Below are 21,885 nucleotides of genomic sequence, written 5' to 3'. Positions count from 1 at the left end.
TTTTAACTCTCATAACACAGTCTGAGGAATGGAAGTAGAAAGTTCTCTTTGTGGAACATGGCATTTTATGGAAATCACACCCTACCATCAGTGCAAGCGAACCACTGAACTGTTAACTTGAACAAACCCAAGTGCTTCACGAAGTGAATAAACACCAGATCCAGCTTACCTTGCTTTTAGTGCTGATTTCACTGCTCTGTGAGCTGCTGCTGCTGTGTCGCTTTTTTCCTTTTCTAAACATTTTTTCATAATTGGATCAAAGAAGATCTTCTAAGCAAAAAAAATTAAAATTAAAGTCTTTCAAATCATCAAGGGAAGGAGGTCCAGGCAAATACCAGTGACTGTGTCCAAAGTGGACCAAAACTGGAAATTTGCTCAGGACTCTGTGAATGGAGGTAGGAATTTTACTCTGGTACTCTTCATGCGTGACTGGGGAAAGTTCCTCAAGCTCTCTGCTAAAACTTCCCTATCCTTCTGAATTGCCAAAAAAAGCTACCTAGTTTACACCATATTGCAAAGGTCAGTTTCTAATGCATAGACAGATTTAGAAACAAGGCAACATTTAAAATTTATTCCCACCTAAATGTTAGGTGATTTTTATTTGTGAGTACAATCTAAGTGCCCCATAAAGTGGACACAACACATTCCCTGCTGCAACGACCGTGTATCCAGTAAAACAAAACAAAAAGCAAAATCTACCTCCCCTGCCACCGCCCGACTAAACACCCCCCCACAACCAAGCAAAAAAACCACAAAAAAACGCCGAATCCCAACCCCAACCTACTTCTGAACAACTACTGACTGGAACACTCCCAGGAGCAGCCATTACCACTTAAGATATTCCTGAAAATTAAGCAAAATGCGAGGTACATTTATTGCGTTAGAACAGAGCTCCTGGCAGTTCTGAGAGGATTCCAGGGCCCTGTTTCCCGTGCCTGCCCCACTAACACTCGCTTCACTTCAGCTTTGGCTGCCCACTGTCAAGCAACAGGATGCTGGCTCCCCGTTTCTCTCAAGCCCTATTTATCAGCTTCACAGACGAACTATTTTCATTACAAAACTTCAGAAACTTTGAGCAGGTGGAAGAAAGAGGACAATGCATGATGACAACCTACGGAAGACGGCTCATGCTGCAGAAAATAAAGAAGCACGAGGCGGAGCTTAGACGAGCGATGCCGTGAGGGGTCCCAGTCCCTAGGCCGCCGCTGTTCCGCCACCAAGCAAACACGGGGTCCCTGGCGGACTAAAAGCCACTGAGGGGAGCCAGCGGGGCGCAGGGCGGGGCGGTGTCCAGCACAGCCCCGAGCCCCGGCTTCCAGCAGGGATGTGCCGGCGCCTCCCGCACAGCGCCCGCGGCCGCTCCGGGAGCGCTGCCGGCCCTGCAGCGGCTCCCTGGAGGCTCCGCACCCGCTGCTCCCGGGCGAGCCGGCTGCGTTACACGGGCCCTCATAGCCCCCGGGCTTTCCGCGGAGCATCTCTGCTCCTGCGGGTGCAGGGGGCGGCCAGGGAAGCCGGGCCGGGCAGCACCGCATCCCGCCTTCACTTCTCTCCCCGTTCCTCCCTCCGTCCCCGGCCGATAACCCGAAAAGTGACAGAGCGATGTGGGCGCTGCTCACCGGGCGCGCCGGGTGCCTCAACTTCCCGCTGCCGATCCCGATCTCGCTCCCGTTCCCGCTGCCGCCGATGCCGTTCCGGGTCGCGCGGGCGGCGCAGGCGCGGCGGGGCGGCGGAAGGCGGCGGGAGCGCGGCGCCATGGCGGCCAAGCGCAAAGCCGAGGCGCTGATCCCGGCCGAGGAGAGCGACCAGCTGCTCATCCGGCCCCTGTGAGCGCCCGGGGGAGCCGGGGGGCGCGGGGGGCCGGGCCGGGCCGGGGCGGGCCGGGGCCGGGGCCGGGGCAGCGGCAGCGGCAGCGCCGCCGGGAGCCGCCTCTTTCCCTGGTGAAGGTGCCGCTGCAGGCTGAGGGTGTTGGTGGTAGCGTTCCCACAAGCGCTGTTTTTGGGACAGCATGGAGCTGCTACTCCAGGCTTATTCGGCCCGATTTGTTACTTTAATTGCACGTGTCAATAGTATTTAGTTTGAGACTCGTGTGCTCAGGGGAAAAAAAAAAAAGGCCAAAATAAGTTCCTTAAATAGTTTGGTTGGTTTTTGTTTTTTTTTTTTTTTTTTTTTTTTTTTTTTTTTTTTAAATTTCTGCTGCGTTATGTTGGGCCTCGTTTCCTTTGGGATAAGTACAGCTGTTCATGTATTTTGGATAGCTGAGCTTAAAAGGGCCGTGCAGTTGTTATTTGTACAGTGAGAAGTGATCCCAGTCAAGGCATCGGTGCGGAGTGGGTAGTGGGTTGTTTCAGTCCTCATGACTTTGATATCCCTTTGCAGAGGGGCTGGCCAAGAAGTAGGAAGGTCATGCATCATTCTGGAGTTTAAAGGAAGAAAAATAATGGTAATTATTGCATGGATGTGTTTGTATGCCCTCTCAGTGTGCTACTTCAGATCACCGAAATGACCTGAAATGTTGCGGGTTAAAATCAGCCTCTGCTCTGAAGTCAGACGTGGTTCTAGAAAAGGCACATTCTGTAGCCTTCTGGAGCAGTGTAGTATGTATGACATTAGGCATCACAGAGGCTGTGCTGTAAAATAAAATCCTCTCCCCATACAGAATGTATGTGCTTCCAACCCAAATATTCTGCTTGAAATCCAATGCTAAAAGTAATAGTAAATGAAGAAAAAACTTATTTTTTGTGATGCTAAAAGTTACCAGTCACTAATAACTATATTACAGACCAAGATGGAAGAGGGTTTTTTTATACATTCTATTAGAAACTTTAACTTTCTTTCATTTTTCAGCTTGACTGTGGAATCCATCCTGGGCTGGAAGGAATGGATGCTCTTCCTTACATTGATTTGATAGATCCAGCTGAGATTGATCTCCTCCTTATTAGTCAGTAAGTGGCACCTAAAAGCACAGATAACTTGAGGTCATGGTCTGAGCTGTGTTCACTTGTAGGTTATTAAGAGAGGCTGAAAAATAGGTGTTATTTAGATGGTAGGGAAAAACTCTAGTTTCCAGGTTTTTAAAAAAAGTTTGAAGGATCTCCGTTTAGTATTAAGGACTGAATATTGAGGATGTTTGTTCACTGTTGACATTACAGCTCTTCTCTGAGGTCACTGTGGTTTCTGACTGTTTTACAGCCTGGCCTGCTCTCACACCATTGTGATAGCTTGTGGAGTGAGTTTTCTACACAAAGACTGCAGAAGAATATTGGTTGTATTTTTTGCTCTATTGGCTTTGAATTGAAAAGGTTCTTGGAGACTTATGCAAGTTTTGAATATGGTTTATGTATTGCTTAGTGGCTGAGAGATAAGGAGAGCCATTTCTAAATTATGTAATCAGTAATAAAAAGCTCTCCATAAAATCCTGAGCTTTTGTGGTATATGTTTGTTCTACCTGTATTTCAAAAGTAGTTTCTTAAGATGTGTCAAATTAGAAGTGTGAAGAAATAATTTAATTTAATTTTCAGAGTCCATGTTTTATTCTGTAGTGTGCAACATGCAAAATTAGGATCGTGTTTTTAGCTTTCATGTATCTTTGATGTCCCTGGTTCCTGTTCCTTTTCTCCCTCTAAATATATATGGAAATTACAAAAATAAGGTACTTCTAATACTACAGATGTATAGTATTGGCAATTAGTGGAGAATTTCCTTTATTAGTTTTAGCTTTTCTTGATCATGTTTCTAGTCACTAGTCTGCACAATGTAGACCAGCACAGTTAACAAGGTTGAAAATTCTGTTTCTGGATTTTCATGACACCATATTAGTCCAGTGAAGTAGTGAATTATAGATATTATATGTTAGTTTTGTGTAATATGAATGTATTAATTGGATTTGTGTGTCTTTTTTAAGCTTCCATTTAGATCACTGTGGGGCTTTGCCATGGTTTTTACAGAAAACAAGTTTTAAGGGAAGGACATTTATGACTCATGCCACAAAAGCTATTTACAGATGGCTTCTTTCAGACTATGTTAAAGTCAGGTAAGCTAACCTGTGAGCTGTCTCTTCCTGAATTATTTCACCTATTATTTCCCCTTCCAAGGGGAAACTTAAGGTGAAGCTGCCAAAAGTAGCTGGATGTTGTCATAAGTAGCAACATTACATATAACCAGATTAGAAGTAATGAATCATTTTACTAAATCATGGATAGTTTGTGGTGAATTTTAAGCTCCTAAAGATACAATTTACTCTTCAGGACAAGGACAGATCACATATTAAATATACAGGGTTCTGTTACTTACATGTTGGGGTTTTTTTCTCTCTCATGTTTTTTGTTTTCTTGTGTTTCATGCCTTGACACATGATTTCCATGTGAGTGCAGTGGGTTTGAGTGTATCTCAACTCAGCTGTTTTAAGCTTGGATCAGAAACCTGATGAACCTCTTTTAACTTGTTTCTTCTGGGCTGGTATGAAAAGCATGGATCCATGTGGTTTTTGAGGACTGTTACAAGCTAAATTGCAGATCTCTGCCCAGGGCTGGGAACTTTTTGAGAAATACAAAGGAGATTCTTAACTGAAAAGACTCTTCTGGCATGGCTTTTCAAAAGAAAGATACTTTAACTCTTCTTAAGTGAGCTACATTAGAGTAGCTGGGCTTGATTTCTAACATGGGAGACATGGTGTTACTGAATAGAAATCTGTCAGTGGGGAAAACACAGGAAGTTTTTTCCAGCTGTTCAGATGAGCTGGTGTTTAACCATTTCACTTGTGTGCAGTAACATCTCAGCAGATGACATGCTGTACACAGAAACAGACCTCGAAGAAAGCATGGACAAGATTGAGACCATCAACTTCCATGAAGTGAAAGAGGTGGCAGGAATCAAATTCTGGTGCTACCACGCAGGCCACGTTCTGGGAGCAGCCATGTTTATGATTGAAATAGCTGGTGTGAAGGTATTTTCTCTTTCTTAAAAGTTGAAATGAAGCCTGAGTACTAATGTAGTCATTAATTATTATTGTCTCTTATGCCTCACCACTGTGGCTGGAGCTGTCCAATGGAGTTGGACTCAGGTCAGGGGGAGAGGCCTTGGCTTAGGACATGTATTTTCTATTGATTAAAGCTGGCAAGTGACACAGATCAGGTAAGATGTTTGGATTGTGTGGGAGGCTGAGACATGACTCAGATTTAGTACCACTAAACTTGTAGCTTCCCTTGCTGGGCTGATCAGAGGCAGGTGGTAGCTGAGGCAGTTGTGTGGAAGCTGCATTTTAGTAAAATCTGTTTGTTTCTGTAATTCTCACTTACGTGTCTGCCTGTCTCAAGTTCTTAAATGGCATTTGTCCATGTATGTGAGTTACATTTTTACCATAACACTCCTGTGTTAAAGTACCTAAAGAAATAAGATTGTTATTAATTTTAGGCACAGAGGAATTAAGCAAATTGTATAATCACAGGCAGAACTCTGCCAAAGCCAGATACTTGAAACGGATCTCCTGAATTGGAGTTCAGCAGGACAATCACAGTCCAAGGAAAGTTTTACACAGCCCTGAAGCGGGAAGAGAGAAAGTGGTTCTGAGGCTTGCTGCCCAGTAGGAGTTGGTTCTTGATTTATAAAGATGGAGAATTATATGAGTTTTAACTTTTAAAAAATCCTAGAAATAGAACTGAGTTTACAATGATCACAAGAAAATTTAGATCTCTGTGCTTCTTTTTTTGATTTTTTTTCTGATTGAGGCATGATGAAGATTTCCCTCTTACTATGTATGACTCAAATAGATTGGGGTTTAATATCATTATTCTCATTAATTCCCTGTGATTGTAGGTAACCTGGCAGACCAGGTGTCTGCTGTCACTGACTGTATGTTATTTATTATTCACATTTTTATCAGTGGAATTATTGTTAAATAAAAACATGTCAATTTTGAAACCATCAATTTGGGTGCAGAGAGTTGCATTCCGCCCCGCAGTTTAGAATCCATTAAAAATAAATAACAATTAAAACTTACTTCTTGGTTTATTGGGGAACATGATTATTCCATTTGGAAAATCAATTATATTACAGGATTTTTTTTTAGTATCAGAAAATATTAGAAGAATTTTTAGTAAATAATTTTATTGGGTTATTCATTATATTTGTATTCTGGTATGTAAATGCAGTTTGATTTTTGATTTACTTCCTTGTAGGAGTTGCTGTATTTTATGTTATGTCTATTTTTACTTCTTTGTGGTCAGTGCAAGTATACAGAAGGCTGAAATGGCACCTTGATATCTGAAATGAAAAATAAGAGCTTAATAATTGTTTACCTGATTTTGTTGGAATGATGTTACTGCTTGAAAAACCTTTCCTATTGAAGTTTAAATACTTGTAGTACTGTTGACCTAAAATTGTAAGCACTGCTCACATAAGAAGTCTTATTTAAAGTACAGCTGACCTTTTTATCAGAAATTCATTAAAACCATCTTTGCACAGTCTTTTCAAGGCTGCTGACTGTTGAACCTGTAACCAGAACACCTGCTTCTCTTTGTCTCCAACAGCTGTTATATACAGGTGATTTCTCAAGGCAGGAAGACAGACACCTGATGGCAGCTGAGATTCCCAATATTAAACCTGACATTCTTATAATTGTAAGTTTTGCAAAATTATTTCTTTCTGTTAGTGATTATGAATTATGTTAGTGATCATGAATTATTCTGGTCGTAATTATGAATTAGGCGTATGACTTGACTGAAGCCAAAACGGAATGGCAAAGACAGTGGAGATTAGTGGTAGTGATTTGTGTTAAATATCCAAAATACTTGGGTGTTCAGAACTCTGACATTGCTTCCCATTGTATTGAAAAGTCTAATTATCATTTTATTAGTCTTCTGATGAAGCTCTTTGAGGCTCTAGACAGACCTTTCTAAGATGGGAGATTTATTTGATTTTGACTTGCATTAAACCAACCCAAATTTAACCAGACATCTCTTTTAGTAGATCCTAACCTACTTCCAGATATGTTAAGAATTTGTCCTCAGTGGAGGTGCCGTGAGTGTTATTCTATATTTTTGTTTTGTTTTCTGAGTGAAATTATTTTATTCTGAATCCATGACTGGAAAACAACAGCTCAGTGGGAAACTTTTTAAGTGACAGTTTTAGCTGGAAACAAACACTGTGAACTTCTAAAATTATTTCATTTACTGTGTCCCTTCTAGCTGTTCTCTGTAACTTAGTAGTCTAATTTGAAGTCACATCAAAATCTTGTGTTTTGTGTAATTCCTGTATTTGAAGTCTGGGGTCAAACCATGGCCCATATCACTGTGGGCCCTGTCTGTGTGATCATCAAAGCTCTGGCAGCATTTGCAGTTAGGAAAATAAGTGTGTTAAATTTGAAACCTCTTAAAAGAAGCATTGAAATGAATAGCTCTAACTTCTTCAGTGCCAACAGGATCTGTCTCTCTAAATTGCTAGGAGGGATTTGGGAGCGGGGAAGTTTTGGTTATTTGCCTTGGCAGGGTGGTTTTGGGAACTTGGGGAAACTTTTCCCTCTCCTTGACTTCTCTCCTTCCTCTCCCCAACATGTTAACACCAGTCTGTTTACCTGCTTTTTTTTGTTGGGTTCAGAGAGGATGAGGAGTTACTGTCTGTGTCAGCCCTTTCAATGCTCTGTCCCCCCATTTGCAGGAATCCACATACGGCACTCACATTCATGAGAAGAGGGAGGAGCGGGAGGCGCGGTTCTGCAACACCGTTCACGACATCGTCAACAGAGGGGGCCGAGGTCTCATCCCTGTGTTTGCCCTGGGTCGAGCTCAAGAACTGCTCCTAATCTTAGGTATGCACCTTCGCAGCTGCTCTTAATGGAAAGGCACAGAAAGGGATTTAGAATGTTTTCAGGTATTACAATTCCTTGAAGAACTCTTCAGCCATTTTACAGTGTGTTATTTACCTGGTCATTTAGTATATAATGCATATTTGTTCAAATGCAGAAGGTTCAACCAGCAGTTCTGCTTTATGAAGTAGGATAGGAGAATTAGAAAGCAAGAGATGATGGTGTGGTAAAATGTGCTTGGCTTTTGAATCTTTCTGAATCATGATTTCAGCAATTAGGGACAATTATTGCAAATAGAAAAATAACAAGAAGTTACAACAACAACTGTTTTACCTAAACTGTACTGCTAAAAAAGGGGTATATTTTCTTCTGAAGTTCTGCTATTTTTGCACTTTAATTTACAAACCTGTATGGAAAACTCTTTATAGGAAAAGCTTAGAAGACCATAGAAGACACTTCTAACACTTCTGAAGTCCTAATAATAACGAAAAGTAAATTAGGCTTTTGAACAAAAGTAAGTGTGAGAACTACCCATGAACACAACAAGCTACGTCACATAAAATATATAGACAGTTGTTACAAGGTGCTTAAGAAAAAACAGCTTTGGAGTAAATTGTTCCCAGGCCTCTTTTCCTCCTTTTAGCACATTTAGTTTGTACTGTGTTACGTGATTTTTTTTCACTAGTCTTTCTGCTCATTCAAAGACTGGCAAGATCAAAAGAAAGCTATCTCAAGCTTAAAATGCTTATGTTGAATATGAAGTGTTCCCTAAACGGCTTGAAATCTTTCTTATTTTTCATTTCAGTTTAGCTCAGTATTAGAAACTAGTTTGTTTTCAAAATGTCTTACTGGTCTATTCAAATGTTAACAAGAAATTCAGATCTAGGCATGGGGTAGTATTTGATGTTGTAGAATTATTTACTACTTCTCATTGATTGGGAGGGGTTTTTTTTCATTTATAGAGAACATAAAAAACTGAACATTTTCAACCTGATATGGCCATTAGGTTGTAATTTGTTTCCTCTCTTTGCTGTGTGTAGATATTAAACTGTGTTTCTAAAGATCAGCTTGAAAATATATCTAGGAAAGCTAGACATGCAAATTGGATGCTTAATTAGGTAGAAAATGCAATTGCATCTCACATGCCTATGCAGCTGAGCCTGCAGGCTTCTGTGTTTATTTTTCTTCTTTCTGCAACTGTATGACAAAAATAAAATACTGTGTTATGGTGTAGAAAATTATGATAATGAATTCAGTTTGTGACTGGTTGTCTTTCACTGGCTGTTTGCACCTGAGCTTATTAAGGTAGCCATGGCAGTGAGCCTCTCTGAAATGTTGTGAGCAGCTTTGCCTGCAAATCAGAAATGTTAGGTAAAAGCACATTGTAATGTCATTGTAAATGCACAAATACAGCCAAAAGAGTGTACCTCTATTTTTGGACTATTGTGTCTCAATTGTGCAACATAAATATCTTTCAGACTAGCAGAAATGTATCCAAATGGGAAAATTGAGAAGTTACATTTGTACAGTTGCATTCAGATCTCTTCTTTGTGTTTAGGAAAGGTCATGGCTACTGTCATCAATGATAAAATAAGTTGTGGTTAATGGAGGCTCTTTCCTTGTTTTTGTTCCTGTTGGGCTTGTAAAATATAGCTGTTGATGCTATACGTAAAGGCAGGCTTGGTAATGGAGTGATTCCTTCTCAGGTTGAACTCCATGGATTTGTTTTACAGAATGTTCATACAGTGAATTCTCACGAACAAATCTGTGTGCACATGTCCTTGGCCCTGGATGTATAATTAATATTTGACAGGGACATTTTAGCTTTGTTGTAGAAGTGTCATAAAGCTTCTGTTGTCATAAATACAGACTTACTGCAGTGTAGTACCATGCATATTTTATACCTTGTAGCTGAAGGTGGTGGTTGATTGAAATTTGACCTGCCAAAAGGACCTGAAGTTCACCTTTGTCATGTTTGTTTGCCTGTTTGTTTGTTTGTACTGGTTGTATATAGTTCTAGCTGGTGCCTTTTAGAAAAGCAGATGAAAGCAAAGAGGCTGTGATGGTGATTTTCTGTACTAAAAATGAAAAAGCCCACTGGTAAATCTGTTTTACAAGAATTACTAATGTTTCTGAGAAGCACACGCTTCATAAATAATCCCGCTGATGGAATTCTGTTTTGTTGTTTGGTGGTTTTTTTGTTTTGTTCTTTTTTATTATTTTTTGTTTTGTGTTTTTAGATGAATACTGGCAGAATCATCCTGAACTCCATGATATTCCCATATACTATGCCTCCTCTTTGGCAAAGAAATGTATGGCAGTTTATCAGACCTACGTCAATGCCATGAATGACAAAATCCGCAAACAAATCAACATCAACAATCCTTTTGTTTTCAAGCATATTAGTAATCTGAAGGTAAGCTTGAGATTCTTACAAAAAGGTGAATGTGACAGAATATTTGCTCAATAGTTTGCATGTTTAATATCCTGAAAATCCGCAAGCAAATCAACATCAACAATCCTTTTGTTTTCAAGCATATTAGTAATCTGAAGGTAAGCTTGAGATTCTTACAAAAAGGTGAATGTGACAGAATATTTGCTCAATAGTTTGCAAGTTTAATAACCTAATACCACAGAATATTCTGAGTTGGAAGGGACCCACAAGGATCGTGGAGTCCAACTCTGAAGTGAGTGGCCCCTCCAGGGATTGAACCCACAACCTTGGTGTGTTTTTAGCACCATGCTCTAGTCAGCTGAGCCAATCAATATCCTTATTATCCTAATAGATTGATTAGGTGCAGGTTTATATCTGAGTTTTCTGCTGTCCCAGTGCTTAGAGGGCTGTTTGAGGGAAGCTTATGCCCCAACATTTTTTCCACTTCAGATCCCTGTGCTTGCAGTTTACTCCCTGTGGGTATGAGTAAGATGAATTTTCCCGCAAAGGGCACTTTTTGTGAGGATGGAGTATAATCTGTGAATGCAGGGCCCTTCTTGTATGTAGTTTAAGAGTGCAGCTGGGCTGTCCTTGGTTTAAGTGAGCTGTGGTAACTGATATTCTCACTGTGTCTTTCTAGAGTATGGACCACTTTGATGACATTGGCCCCAGTGTTGTGATGGCTTCCCCAGGTATGATGCAGAGTGGCTTATCCAGGGAGTTGTTTGAGAGCTGGTGCACAGATAAGAGAAATGGAGTCATTATTGCAGGGTACTGCGTGGAAGGAACTCTTGCTAAGGTGAGTTGCTGATGCACCACAACCTCTTAATTACAGATAGCATTCATGTTAGGTTTTGAAAGAACTGGTCAATAGGAAGTGTTTTTGTTTTTTTGATTTACTGAGATTGTTGTTGGGTATGTATGAGTATGTAGTTAAAACTGATTGCTTTTGCCTAATACTAATGAAAAGTACAGACAATTTGCATATGGTCATTTGCATTGATTTTATATAGAATAATCTTTTCTAGGGGCAGTTATCTTGTCATGAGAAGGAATGATTGCTACTTTAGTCCTCTCCACTGCTTAATTTTTCAAGAAGGTAGCCCTAATCCTAATTCTAGAGAAGTCTAGTATTAAGTCTAACACTACTTACATGTCAGAGACCAGATTGCTTTGTGCACCTTGTGCCACTGACCATCTGTAGGGAATGAAATCCTTTCAAATTCCAGCAGCTAAGAGCAACCACAGCATTTAATTTTGCCTTTAGAGATAGAAATAACACACTTGTTACTGTTTTGATACAAGTCAGAGAGATTTATCTGGAAGAAGGGTGAGCCCCCAGATCTGCTGCGAATGCACAAGATGAAATGGTGTGTGTTGTGCATGTGTTTTTCATGTGTGAGTGTGTGTTCTGGAAAATTTGAGAGCTTTTTTTCACTGCTTCACATTTAACATGGCTGCCACTATTATTTCATTGATTTTTGAAATGTAAAGCATTAGTTATAAGGTATGTGTAGGAGGCTTTACTTTTTTTAATTATGATGCCTTTTATTTTCCAGCACATCATGTCTGAACCTGAAGAGATCACAACTATGTCAGGGCAAAAACTCCCACTGAAGATGTCTGTGGATTATATTTCTTTCTCTGCTCACACAGATTATCAACAAACCAGTGAATTTATCCGGGCTCTGAAGCCTCCACATGTGGTCAGTATCCATGCTGCCCTTTTCTCCAGAGTGGTATTCATCAAACCAGCTCACAGCCTTGAGTCAAGGCAGGGACTGCTGTCTAGCAGTAGGCAGCATCCCTGTGCTTTGAATAATTAAAGGTGGAGATTTTAATCATTTTTGCCAAGGTATCTTAGCAAAGTAAAAATCAACTTGTTCTCGAGTGTTTGCACGTGAGATCCCTGGGGATGACTTTCCAGACAATGGTGTAGGCCATAATCTGTTTCAGCAGTGGTTTGGGAAGTAAGATGCAGTATGGGACAATGTTAAGTTGGGGATGCTGGTATTGGAATAGTACACTGGATTTGGCCCTGAAATAAATAAGAAAACATCGATTGAAGGTATGTGCAGACAGCAAAAGACAAAGGCAGCACTTGGAGAGAAAAGCATGAGCAAATAATGGAAAGAAAAAGGTATGAAGTACCAGAATGTTAAAATGGCGACTAGGATCTGGGACCTGGGATCTAGGTGGTGAAACAGTGTCCAAACACAGATAAGAAAGAAAAAAAATCACAGAAGAGAGGAGAATTAACTTGGCAAAGAAAATTGTGAACTGTGAAGCATTCTCTTTGAATTGCATGTTTATATCTACACGAAAACACAAAGATACAAAGCTAACTGACTTCTGTTGAACTTAAATTAATACTTCCCTTTCATAACGCAACAATATATTTGTGTGAAAACTTAAGTGGGATCTCTGTAATGCACTCTGGTAGCATGGATTTTTCAACTAATACTCAGGGTTGTGAAATCCCACCCCTCAAATAATGCAGAGAATTCACAGACACAACAGTAATTGAGCTCATGTTTCTTACACTGTGACCTCATGGAATTGCATTTTTATAAAGAGGAGATAGAATATGGCAGTTTTCTTGGATAATTTGCTTACTAAACATGTCTGATTGGACAAATAAATTCCGCTAAAAAGAAAACTGTCATTTTTTTAGATTTTAGTTCATGGTGAGCAGAATGAAATGGCCAGATTGAAAGCAGCATTGATACGGGAGTATGAGGATAATGATGAAGTTCATATAGAAGTTCATAATCCTAGGAATACTGAAGCTGTGACATTAAACTTCAGAGGAGAAAAACTTGCCAAGGTATGAAATTCATGTTTTCTTATATGTAGAACAGTATTTTCTTCTGGTGTGAAAACTGTGCTTTATCTTTGTAGCCTCTATTTTTAATTGATTTCAAATTGCGTGTTGTCCAGTGTCTCAAAGTATGTGAATGTTTTCTGTTTAGTTGTATTTGTGGCTTGGTTCAGGGGTTTTTATTTTGAGGTTGGGCTTTTTTTTTGTCTTGGGGGTTTTTTTGGTTCTTCACTCTTACAAACTTTTTTTGTGTTATGTCTCAAAGTTTCTAGGTTACTCTGACCTTCTTTTGTTTTCAGAGTTAATTTTATACTCTGATTTTTCTGAGAGAAGCGTATTTCATCTCCATAATTACTTGAAGCTGTGAATGCTTCAGATGGCTTTGTTGCACTATATGTGTTTTTTCTCTCCAGGTGATGGGATCTTTAGCAGATAAGAAACCAGAGCAAGGACAGAGAATTTCTGGAATCCTAGTTAAAAGAAATTTTAACTATCACATCCTTTCTCCATGTGACCTCTCTAGTAAGTACAGACAGTCATGTGATCAGTGGGTAATTGAAACTTACTGTGTCATTAAAACACTTAAACTTCTGTGTTTCATAAGCAATTAGTGAACATCTTAGTTTTATTTCTTATTTTTTCTTATAAGTTCTGAACTATTGTAGTGAGATGAAATGCATTTAACTTCTTCACTCAAACTTAAAATCTTTCTCTAACAGAAAAGAAGCAAGATTCCATTTCCCTTCTGGTTACTTAAAACCTTTTTCCTCTGAAAGAATATGCATAAAACATTCCGCTGAGAACCAGAAAACACCTCAGTCAAGTCCTACCATTTTCTAAAATGTCTTTAGTTTTTAGTGTAGAAAGGTACAGAATACAGAAAATATTTGCGTAGTCCTCCTGTGCTTTTTATTACTCGGGGAGTTGATCTATTCTCAGAATAGAAGAGGAATTGAATCTGAGGTCAGAAGAGCTTGGGGGGAAGCAGTTCTGCTGCCCTAGTTCATTGTTTGTCTCTAATAGGCAAGATAATAAAACAGGCTGGTTTCCTAACTGTGGGAATCCATAAAATAAGAGGGTTTGGGGAAAGCTGCAAAAGGCAGGCATCAGAGACAGCAGAACTGTGATTAGAGCTAAGCAGTAGCCATAAGATCAGTCAGCAGAAAAAATTATGTAAGAAGTAGAAAAGTAAGGACAAATGGAACAATGGTCTGTTTATTAGTACTTCTCTAGAATAACTCCCTAAGTTGCAGAAAAGTATATCTGGCAAGATATTAGGAAGTTCTAAGCTTAATAATGGAGCTCTATGCATTGTGTTTTAAGGCTTACAAGCAGGTATTGTATTCGAAATAAGCATTGTTTTAACCAAGGTACATGTGCTTATAGTGATTGGATAGAACTACTGCCAATGTGCTTTTGCTTTGTGTGATTGGTCAAAAAACTTTTAAGTTGTAACATTAAGTTCTGGGTCTGCATCCTGGGATGTGAGCTGATGGCATCTTCCCATTGTCATGACCATGTAATGAGACTGATGCTGGAAAACAAAGCAGCTCAAGGCACGTTCCTGACAGTCCCATCCCATTCATGATTTGTACATAGCCCCCAGCCGGTGATACCTAACCACAAATACATTATTTATCTTACAACAGGTGTTCCACCTCCCTCTTTACAAATTGCCCTTTTCAGCCCCCTTGTCTTAAACGTATCAATGCTATTGTTTATCTGTAATGGCAGTTCTGTTTATTAGAAAGTAAATTCAGAGGGCTGATTTTTAACGTGCGCTTATTGAAAATGGTTTCAGATTACACGGACTTGGCGATGAGCACAGTGACGCAGACACAGGCCATTCCCTACACGGGCCCTTTCAATCTGCTCTCTTACCAGCTGCAGAAACTCACCGGTGCGTGCTGGGGAGGACACGGCCATGATGTACACTGGCCAGCCTTTACAACAGCTTCCAGTCTTCAGAGGTCTTCTGAGGGGAGATTTCTTTGTATTTTACAGCTTTCATTAGACTGTGCAGCTTCTGCCAGATCCAGTTCATGAGTGTGACAGCTTTGGGGGTGGATTCTACTGCACTCATATTACAAAGAGATGAGCATATAGCAGTATAGAGCATAGACTGATTTCTGTCTCTGTCAACCCCTCAAAGTGAGTGCTCTGGCCACTCCAATGGAAACTTTATTTATTGATCTGGTATCTCTAGCCCCAGATGGAATGCCATCCAATTAATCAAAACAAGAGCTCTGCCCTCCTTTGTGGCAGGCAGCCTCCTGTGTGCCTCCCCAAGAGGCACAAATTGGCTTTTCCTGGATGAGAAGCCATTTAAACCTGACACTGGGATGGTCCCCTGTGCCTCTCTCTGGCTTTCTCAAGGGTTAGGGGCAGCTCCTATCCTAGGTACACACACACTGCAGATTCCTTTCCCAGATTTAAAGCTCAGAGTTTTTTTTAATTCTCTAGTGTCAGAATCTAATTCATGTCAGTAGTGAAGAGAACCCCTATATTCAGTTGCGGTTCAGGTCTCATAACCCAAGTGCTACCAGGCACACAAGTGCTTTTCATTTAAACCCTATGCTTATGTGAGCAATGGGTTATCCTTTCAGGGGGCAAGAGCTGGTTACTTCTGCAAATAGAGCAGAATTAACTAAATTCCTCATGTGTTTTCTTTTTTGTTGGTGTACTCACTCCGTGTACTAAGCTAGTCAAATAAAAGAATTCAAACCAAGTTTAGTGGCCAAAATTAACTAATAAAAAAAACCCCAAGCAATCCAGAACAAAGACTATTATCAGGTAAGGAAAAAGAGTATGGTGTTCCATTTTGTGAGATCCTCTGAGCAGTTATGATAACAGACAACCCCTCCTATTCTTAAACTGACTTATTTTCTTATGTGAATATTCCAGTATAATTTCATTATTGCTAACCATTTGTTGTCACTCCTTAGGTGATGTAGAAGAAATAGAAATCCAACAAAAACCAGCCCTGAAGGTTTTCAAAAATATTACTGTGATCCAGGAACCAGGCATGGTAGTCCTTGAGGTGGGCATTGGTGAGGGAGAAAGAAGTATTTTGTTCTCCAGTTTCTTCAAAATAATACCATAGAGATGCCATGCAGAATTCAATGTTTTAAGGAGTTTTCTGTTGTACGACAAGTAGAGCAAAGGCTCGAACAAAGGTCCCTTTGAGCTGTGGTCCTGTGTGCATGTGTGTATTTGATTTATCCAGTGCCTGTTGGGTTTTTTTGCTGTATCTCATGAGTATAATTGCAGATTTGGTGCCCTTTTTTAATTTGGCAGATAGTAATTGGAAATAGCATCAAATGGTGTTTCTTCCTCCCCCAAAGAGTTGTGGTAATTAATTATTTTGTAAACATGCTCAGAAACATTCAAAAGCTTAAGTATTTCATGGGAAGTTACTAGAGTGCACCCAGTTAAAAGTAGTTAATCATTTGGTGTGAAATGTGTGACAGTCATTTGAAGCTGGAATTCAGAGAAAAGCAAAAAGGAGAATGCAATGAATGTTATATTGTCTTTATGTTGCATTTTTCACTCAGTCTAAACCATGATTTTTTTTTTTGTCTTCTAGTGGGTGGCAAATCCTGCTAATGATATGTATGCAGACACTGTGACAACAGTGATCTTGGAAGTTCAGTCAAATCCCAAAATACAGAAAGGTATAAGTTCAGTGTTTGTTTATTGAACTGAGGCATTTCTTCCTTTTTTTGGTTTTTTTGGTTTTTTTTTTTACGTCAAGCTTAGAGGGAAATAATGCCTTCCAATAGATTGCAGTCCCTTTATTGTATTTCCTTGTTTTATGGAACTTACTAGGGAGTAAAATTTGCTACTTAAAAACAGAATTACAGGTTGGTCTTCATTATTTGTGACATGTCCATTTGTTGAAACTTTCTCTTAAATGGCAACTGATAACTGCCTGTGGAAAACATGGCCTTATTCAAAATAAGTTTTAAACCTTGTACAAAAAAACTAAAGTGATTAAGTTTTTTATGGCCCAATCCAGGCCTATGATTCGATATGGACAGATATTTTCACTGGATTATCTCTCTTGTCTTTTTATTATATATTTTAATAATTTCGTATAATAGCAGTCAGTGTTCCTTAGGGGCTTAGTCCCATACCTGACTCAACACATTTGTTAAAAATCCTTTCACCTGAGTTTATAAATTCCCATAACAGTTCTTACTTTGTTTGGGGATTAAGATTTTCCAGTCACCTTGACCCATGCAAATTCAGAGTGTAATGTTCTGATCTTGGTTGTGATAATTTTCACTGTATAAGCCCTTCTGGCCATGTCCTCATGCTCTGCTCTGTGAGACTAACCAAAAATAGAAATGTTATTTTTGAATGATACTTTGACCTCCTCTTTTTTCTTTCTTTCTTTTTTTTATACAGATGGAAAAGACGTTTTGCTGTTTTGCCTGATATTTTTTTTTTATTTCTTCTTGTAATATCTGTTTTATCTGTCTGTTTTTTCGTAGTCCACACTTTCTCTGTATTATTTGTTAGTGACAGTATCTAGATTCTCCACCCTCTACCACCCTGAAATTAATTCTTTGTATTTTTATGGGCCTTTTAGCATTATCTCCCACGTTGTTTTATGTTGCTGATTTTGTCTGCTAATCTCAGGTGTGGCTTCTTTCAGGATTTTTTTTGTTCTTATTTGGGGTAAAAACATTTGAAAGAATTCTTGCAGTTGTGTATTTTAGGGTATGTACACAGGATCAAAAGAGATCAAATTAAAATATCTTAAGTTATTGTTGCTTAGCTGACCATGTGCCTGTGTTTACCTCATTCCCAGGATAAAATTATATCTTGCTTAGTACATTCAGTTACTGCATCTTATCTAAGGAATGGTAAATTTTAATATATTTATTCAGGGTTTTTTATTATTATTAAGGTTTAAGCTCAGTCACTTGGCAGTTTTAAAATTTTTCGAAGAATTACTCAAACTTACTACCACTGTGTTCTGAACTCTTCAGCTGATTTAGAAGTACATAAAACCAGTTTTTCAAAAGACTTAAAGTTTTTGTATCCATCAATGAAAAAGGTAGCAATTTTCACAACTGCCCTTTCCTACAGACTTCTGACTCTTTAGCAATCAAATACTTAAATAATTATGTTCAAAAGAAAATCACTTGTTTTACACTACCTCTTAATTTTGAAACCAGGTCTAAAAAAAGGTATTGTTTGTATTTCAACTTCTCTATGCTGAAATATATTCCAGGAATGTCTGTGCTTATTACTACTGCTCACATTCAGTATAAAACAAAACCATCCAGTTTTATTTTATTTTATTCTCTGCATGCTCCCAGCCTCCATGATGTGGTAGTTTTGTGTAATAAGAGAAAATGGAGGCATTATAAACAGCTGATAAAAGTAAATTATTTTCTCTATTAAGTAAAGGATATGTGAGATGCAATGAGTGTTAAGAATAAACAGGAGAAGTAAAAAGTCAGAGTGTGAATTGTGAAATTTTTCACTTTAAAATATGACGAGAACAGGAATATATAATGGAAATGTATGCATTTCCTTGACTAATTTTTTAAATACATTTTTTAATGAGTTGTTTAAACATACATAATTTTTTTTAATTGTTTTCAGGAAAGTCAGTTTGTGAACAGCATCTATCAATTAGCCATTTTTCGCTCCCAGAAAATGTCTGAAAGTATTTTTTTTTTTTCTTTTCAGCTGCAGTAAGTAAGATTTCCAAAAAAATAGATATGGATGTATATAGGAAGAGAATGGAGATCATGCTTCAGTAAGTTGCTGTATATTTTTCTAAGAGCAATGTTAGCCACATAAATAGAACAGTCTTAGTATAAAAAGGTTTAAAGATAGTTATGTAAAAATACTTCATGCAAATTTACTTCAGTCTAATTTCTGTGAAGACCAGGAATTAAGTAAAGAAAGAGGTACACTAAAAAATTCTCAGCATCATTACAATTTTGAATACGGGGCCTATTTATGTCTTCCAAAAGTAGATTTTTAAGTTGTCTCTGAAAGTTATGCTACAAATGGTTAATGAAAACAACTTTGGATCACATTTCTTTTAAAACTTACTCTGATGTGTATTCTTTTATTTGTGTAGAAATCTTGCCTCTTTTGAAATCAAATGAATCCTTCCCTTTGTTTATGATGAGATTATTTTATTAAAATACTTACTGTTATTTGATACCCAGTGTCATAATAAATATTGATATTTTTAATTACATTGGAATGAGTTAAATACTTGTTGCTGAAAGGTGATACTCACCTGACAAAGTGACCCCAAGGTTAATAGAACAACCTAAGTTTGCTGTTTGGCCACACCTTACACTCCTGGGTCTTTGCTTTAGGGACATGTTTGGAGAGGACTGTGTGAGTTCCAAAGATGACTCTGTGCTGTGCATCACAGTGGATGGAAAGACTGCCAACATTTCCCTGGACACTCGGGTATGTGAAGCAGAGCAGTTTGTGTGTGCTGTGTTCAGCACTCTCCTGTCTGGCACACAGGGCTGCCTGCACTGTCTTGTACTCACTTGCTTTGTACTTGGTATCAAAACAGAGAGTATTCTTAACTAAAAAATGCTAGCAATGTTTATGCAACAAATGCAGTACATTTGGGAAAAAAACACAGTATTTTTCAGCAGCTCAGTTGTATGAAAAAAAAAAGGAATAAAGATTGTAGAAGAGAAACTGTAGGAGAGTTAACCCACAAATTTTTTTCATGCTTTTAAAGCATGGCTCTAGTCTGAATAATTGAACAGTTACAGGGTAGGAATGTTGTTAATAATTTTTTTGTCATTTTTTTGTCACCTTTTGGAGCTAAATTGAAACCTGAAATACTCACAAAAAGAAATACTTTATTAATTTACTAGCTTACAGAATTTGATGTCATGCATGTTAGAAGGATGCTTTAAGAAGCCATCACTCCTAGTAATTTGAATAATTTAAAACTGTAAAGAATAGATAAAGCCATGTCCTTCATGTTCTTAAGCATTTTAACATATTGACTTTGTCATTACTAATAACATGTTAAACATAGCTTGTGTATTGCCCCTATTCATAGTAATAATATAATGTAAGTTCATTCCATGGAGCACCTCTCACATGCTTAAGGCTTAAGGGGTCACAACAAATATTTTAAGTGTTCTGCAAACCCAGAAGAAAAGGTTAGCCCCTGCCAAAAATTTGTTACCTATTGAAGCAAAACAAGTGAATGTTAATTACCTTAAGAAAATAGTGACTTACAGTGGTTAACACTCAACTTGTGTCATCTCCTTTCAATTCTTCAATAAAAAATCCTACATTTCAGTTTGTACATAGTACAGAAAAATACAGGACTGGTGAAAGAACTCTTGAAATAAAGAAAAAAGTAACTAGACTGGAAAAGGATGCATACTGCTTAATCAAGAAGTCTGATTTCATTTTTATAATACGTCATTATTGTTAAAAGATTTGTGTACTGCCAGAAAGCCCAGTGGCAGTTCAGTTACAACAGGGTGTATCTTTGCACTACTTGCTGTACAGTCTGTGTTGGCAATGGCAAACTTGTGCCATTGTGAACCAGATTTCACAAGGCAGATCTGTCCTTCTTCATGTGTATGTGTCTTACAGAATTTTATTTGCTTTAAAATAAAAAGCAGTTTAGTGTAGATCTGACTGGCGGGACACGAGGGTTTTTTTTCCATGTTAACACAGTGCTCTCACAGGTAACACGATTTCAGTAACATTGCTGGATAACATTAAATGCATTTAGTGGTGCATTTAATGGTTTGCTGTTTTAAGTGCCTTTTTTCCTCCTCCCAAACCTTTATGGTTGGAAAAATCAGAAGAGTAACAAGTTAATACTGAATTAAAGGAGGTATAGTCTTAGAGTCTAGAAAGGCCACAGGACCAAGAACAGTATTACTACTCAAATGCTGCTCTTTGTTTCTCAGGTACAGCAGTCAGGAATGTAGATCAAGTTTCATGTTTGGGGTGGGCATCTTTCTCTAGGAAAATTTCTTTCAGTAAAAAATTAATTTATTTGGATTATTTTTATGTAAATGTCATAATGTGTGTGGGAACATCAGTGTGGTCCCTGTACAAGTTTTGCAGTGTTAACCTAATACAGAGTGAGTGAATTCACAGATAAAACAAGTCAAATGTAATCCACAAAACTTAATGCATTTTATATAGCACTTTTGAGCATAAGACTCGAAATTAAGCTTCTTGCTCCTCAGCAGGACTTGCTTGAGGCTTCTCTGAACTCCTTTACATGCTGGCAGACCAGTGAAAAACATATAGTGCTGCTCTTGATAATTCCCATGGCTGCTTTTTGGTTTCCCCTTGGAGCATTCTTTGCATGCTGACAGGGAGCGTGCGGTGCCCCGTGGTGAAACATCCTTCTCTTTCTGTTCCCAGACAGTTGACTGTGAGCCAGGAAGCGAAGACGACGAATCCCTTCGTGAAATGGTGGAACTGGCAGCACAGAGGCTTTATGATGCCCTCAGCCCTGTCTACTGACCTCTGTAGATACTTAGGATGTCTAAAAAAATCTTTTAAATTTTCAATTTATTTGAGTTATTTTTTACAAGTAAATATTTTTTTTTCTTGAGTAAGTTAAAGGTTTCGATGCTGTGAATGTGAAAGTGCTGAGTTATTTCATATAATGGATCAGCAACCTCATAGGAACTGCATTTGTGCATATAGATGCAATTAAATCAGGCAGAGTGTGCATATGTTCTCGTATGTGCGCATACAAGAAATAATTCTTAATCTGATTCAGAATTACAAAGATTAAATAGAGTTTTGTATTTTGGAATATTAAAACCAATTGGAGGATAAATTGGA

The 21,885-nt window shown here is 38.5% G+C and overlaps 2 protein-coding genes across 4 annotated transcripts in view; one reads left to right on the top strand and one right to left on the bottom strand.

Moving 5' to 3' along the window:
* The window catches only part of ITGB1BP1 (integrin subunit beta 1 binding protein 1), an 8,637-nt gene extending 6,966 nt beyond the window's left edge, over positions 1 to 1,671 (bottom strand). Inside the window, exons 1-2 of one of the 2 annotated variants that reach the window (XM_041421161.1) lie at positions 1,617 to 1,671; positions 170 to 267 (exon numbers count right to left, since the gene is read on the bottom strand). In XM_041421161.1, coding sequence (XP_041277095.1) covers positions 170 to 241 — 72 coding nt within the window. In that variant the 5' untranslated portion in view covers positions 242 to 267; positions 1,617 to 1,671. Of the gene's footprint in view, positions 1 to 169; positions 271 to 1,616 lie in introns of both variants that reach the window. The other variant, XM_041421154.1, reaches the window with a different exon arrangement.
* CPSF3 (cleavage and polyadenylation specific factor 3) lies at positions 1,669 to 21,885 on the top strand. Of its 2 annotated transcripts, XM_041421129.1 has the most exons (18): positions 1,669 to 1,823; positions 2,377 to 2,440; positions 2,845 to 2,942; positions 3,902 to 4,030; positions 4,765 to 4,942; positions 6,525 to 6,614; positions 7,651 to 7,801; positions 10,039 to 10,214; positions 10,873 to 11,031; positions 11,792 to 11,938; positions 12,907 to 13,059; positions 13,467 to 13,575; positions 14,855 to 14,953; positions 15,999 to 16,093; positions 16,640 to 16,727; positions 18,760 to 18,829; positions 19,407 to 19,503; positions 21,457 to 21,885. In XM_041421129.1, exons 1-18 carry the CDS (start codon positions 1,684 to 1,686, stop codon positions 21,556 to 21,558), a joined length of 2,145 nt encoding a protein of 714 aa, XP_041277063.1. In that variant the 5' UTR covers positions 1,669 to 1,683; the 3' UTR covers positions 21,559 to 21,885. The 2 variants fall into 2 exon arrangements, with proteins under 2 accessions (XP_041277063.1, XP_041277071.1); XM_041421137.1 differs by lacking the exons at positions 1,669 to 1,823; positions 2,377 to 2,440; positions 2,845 to 2,942 and having other exon boundaries at positions 3,979 to 4,030; positions 4,893 to 4,942.

Source organism: Onychostruthus taczanowskii, unplaced genomic scaffold, assembly GCF_017590055.1.
Source record: "Onychostruthus taczanowskii isolate IOZ18803 unplaced genomic scaffold, ASM1759005v1 scaffold11, whole genome shotgun sequence".
NCBI lineage: Eukaryota > Metazoa > Chordata > Aves > Passeriformes > Passeridae > Onychostruthus > Onychostruthus taczanowskii.
The sequence above is the reverse complement of the archived record's forward strand: the minus strand, read 5'-3'. Positions and strand labels throughout refer to the sequence as shown.

Coding starts and splice junctions, on each gene's coding strand:
- CPSF3 (XM_041421129.1), top strand. CDS start 1,684: ATGCCGTTCCGGGTCGCGCGGGCGGCGCAGGCGCGGCGGGGCGGCGGA. Junction 6,615..7,650: donor AACCTGACATTCTTATAATT/GTAAGTTTTGCA, acceptor CCCCATTTGCAG/GAATCCACATACGGCACTCA. Junction 14,954..15,998: donor CCAGCTGCAGAAACTCACCG/GTGCGTGCTGGG, acceptor GTCACTCCTTAG/GTGATGTAGAAGAAATAGAA.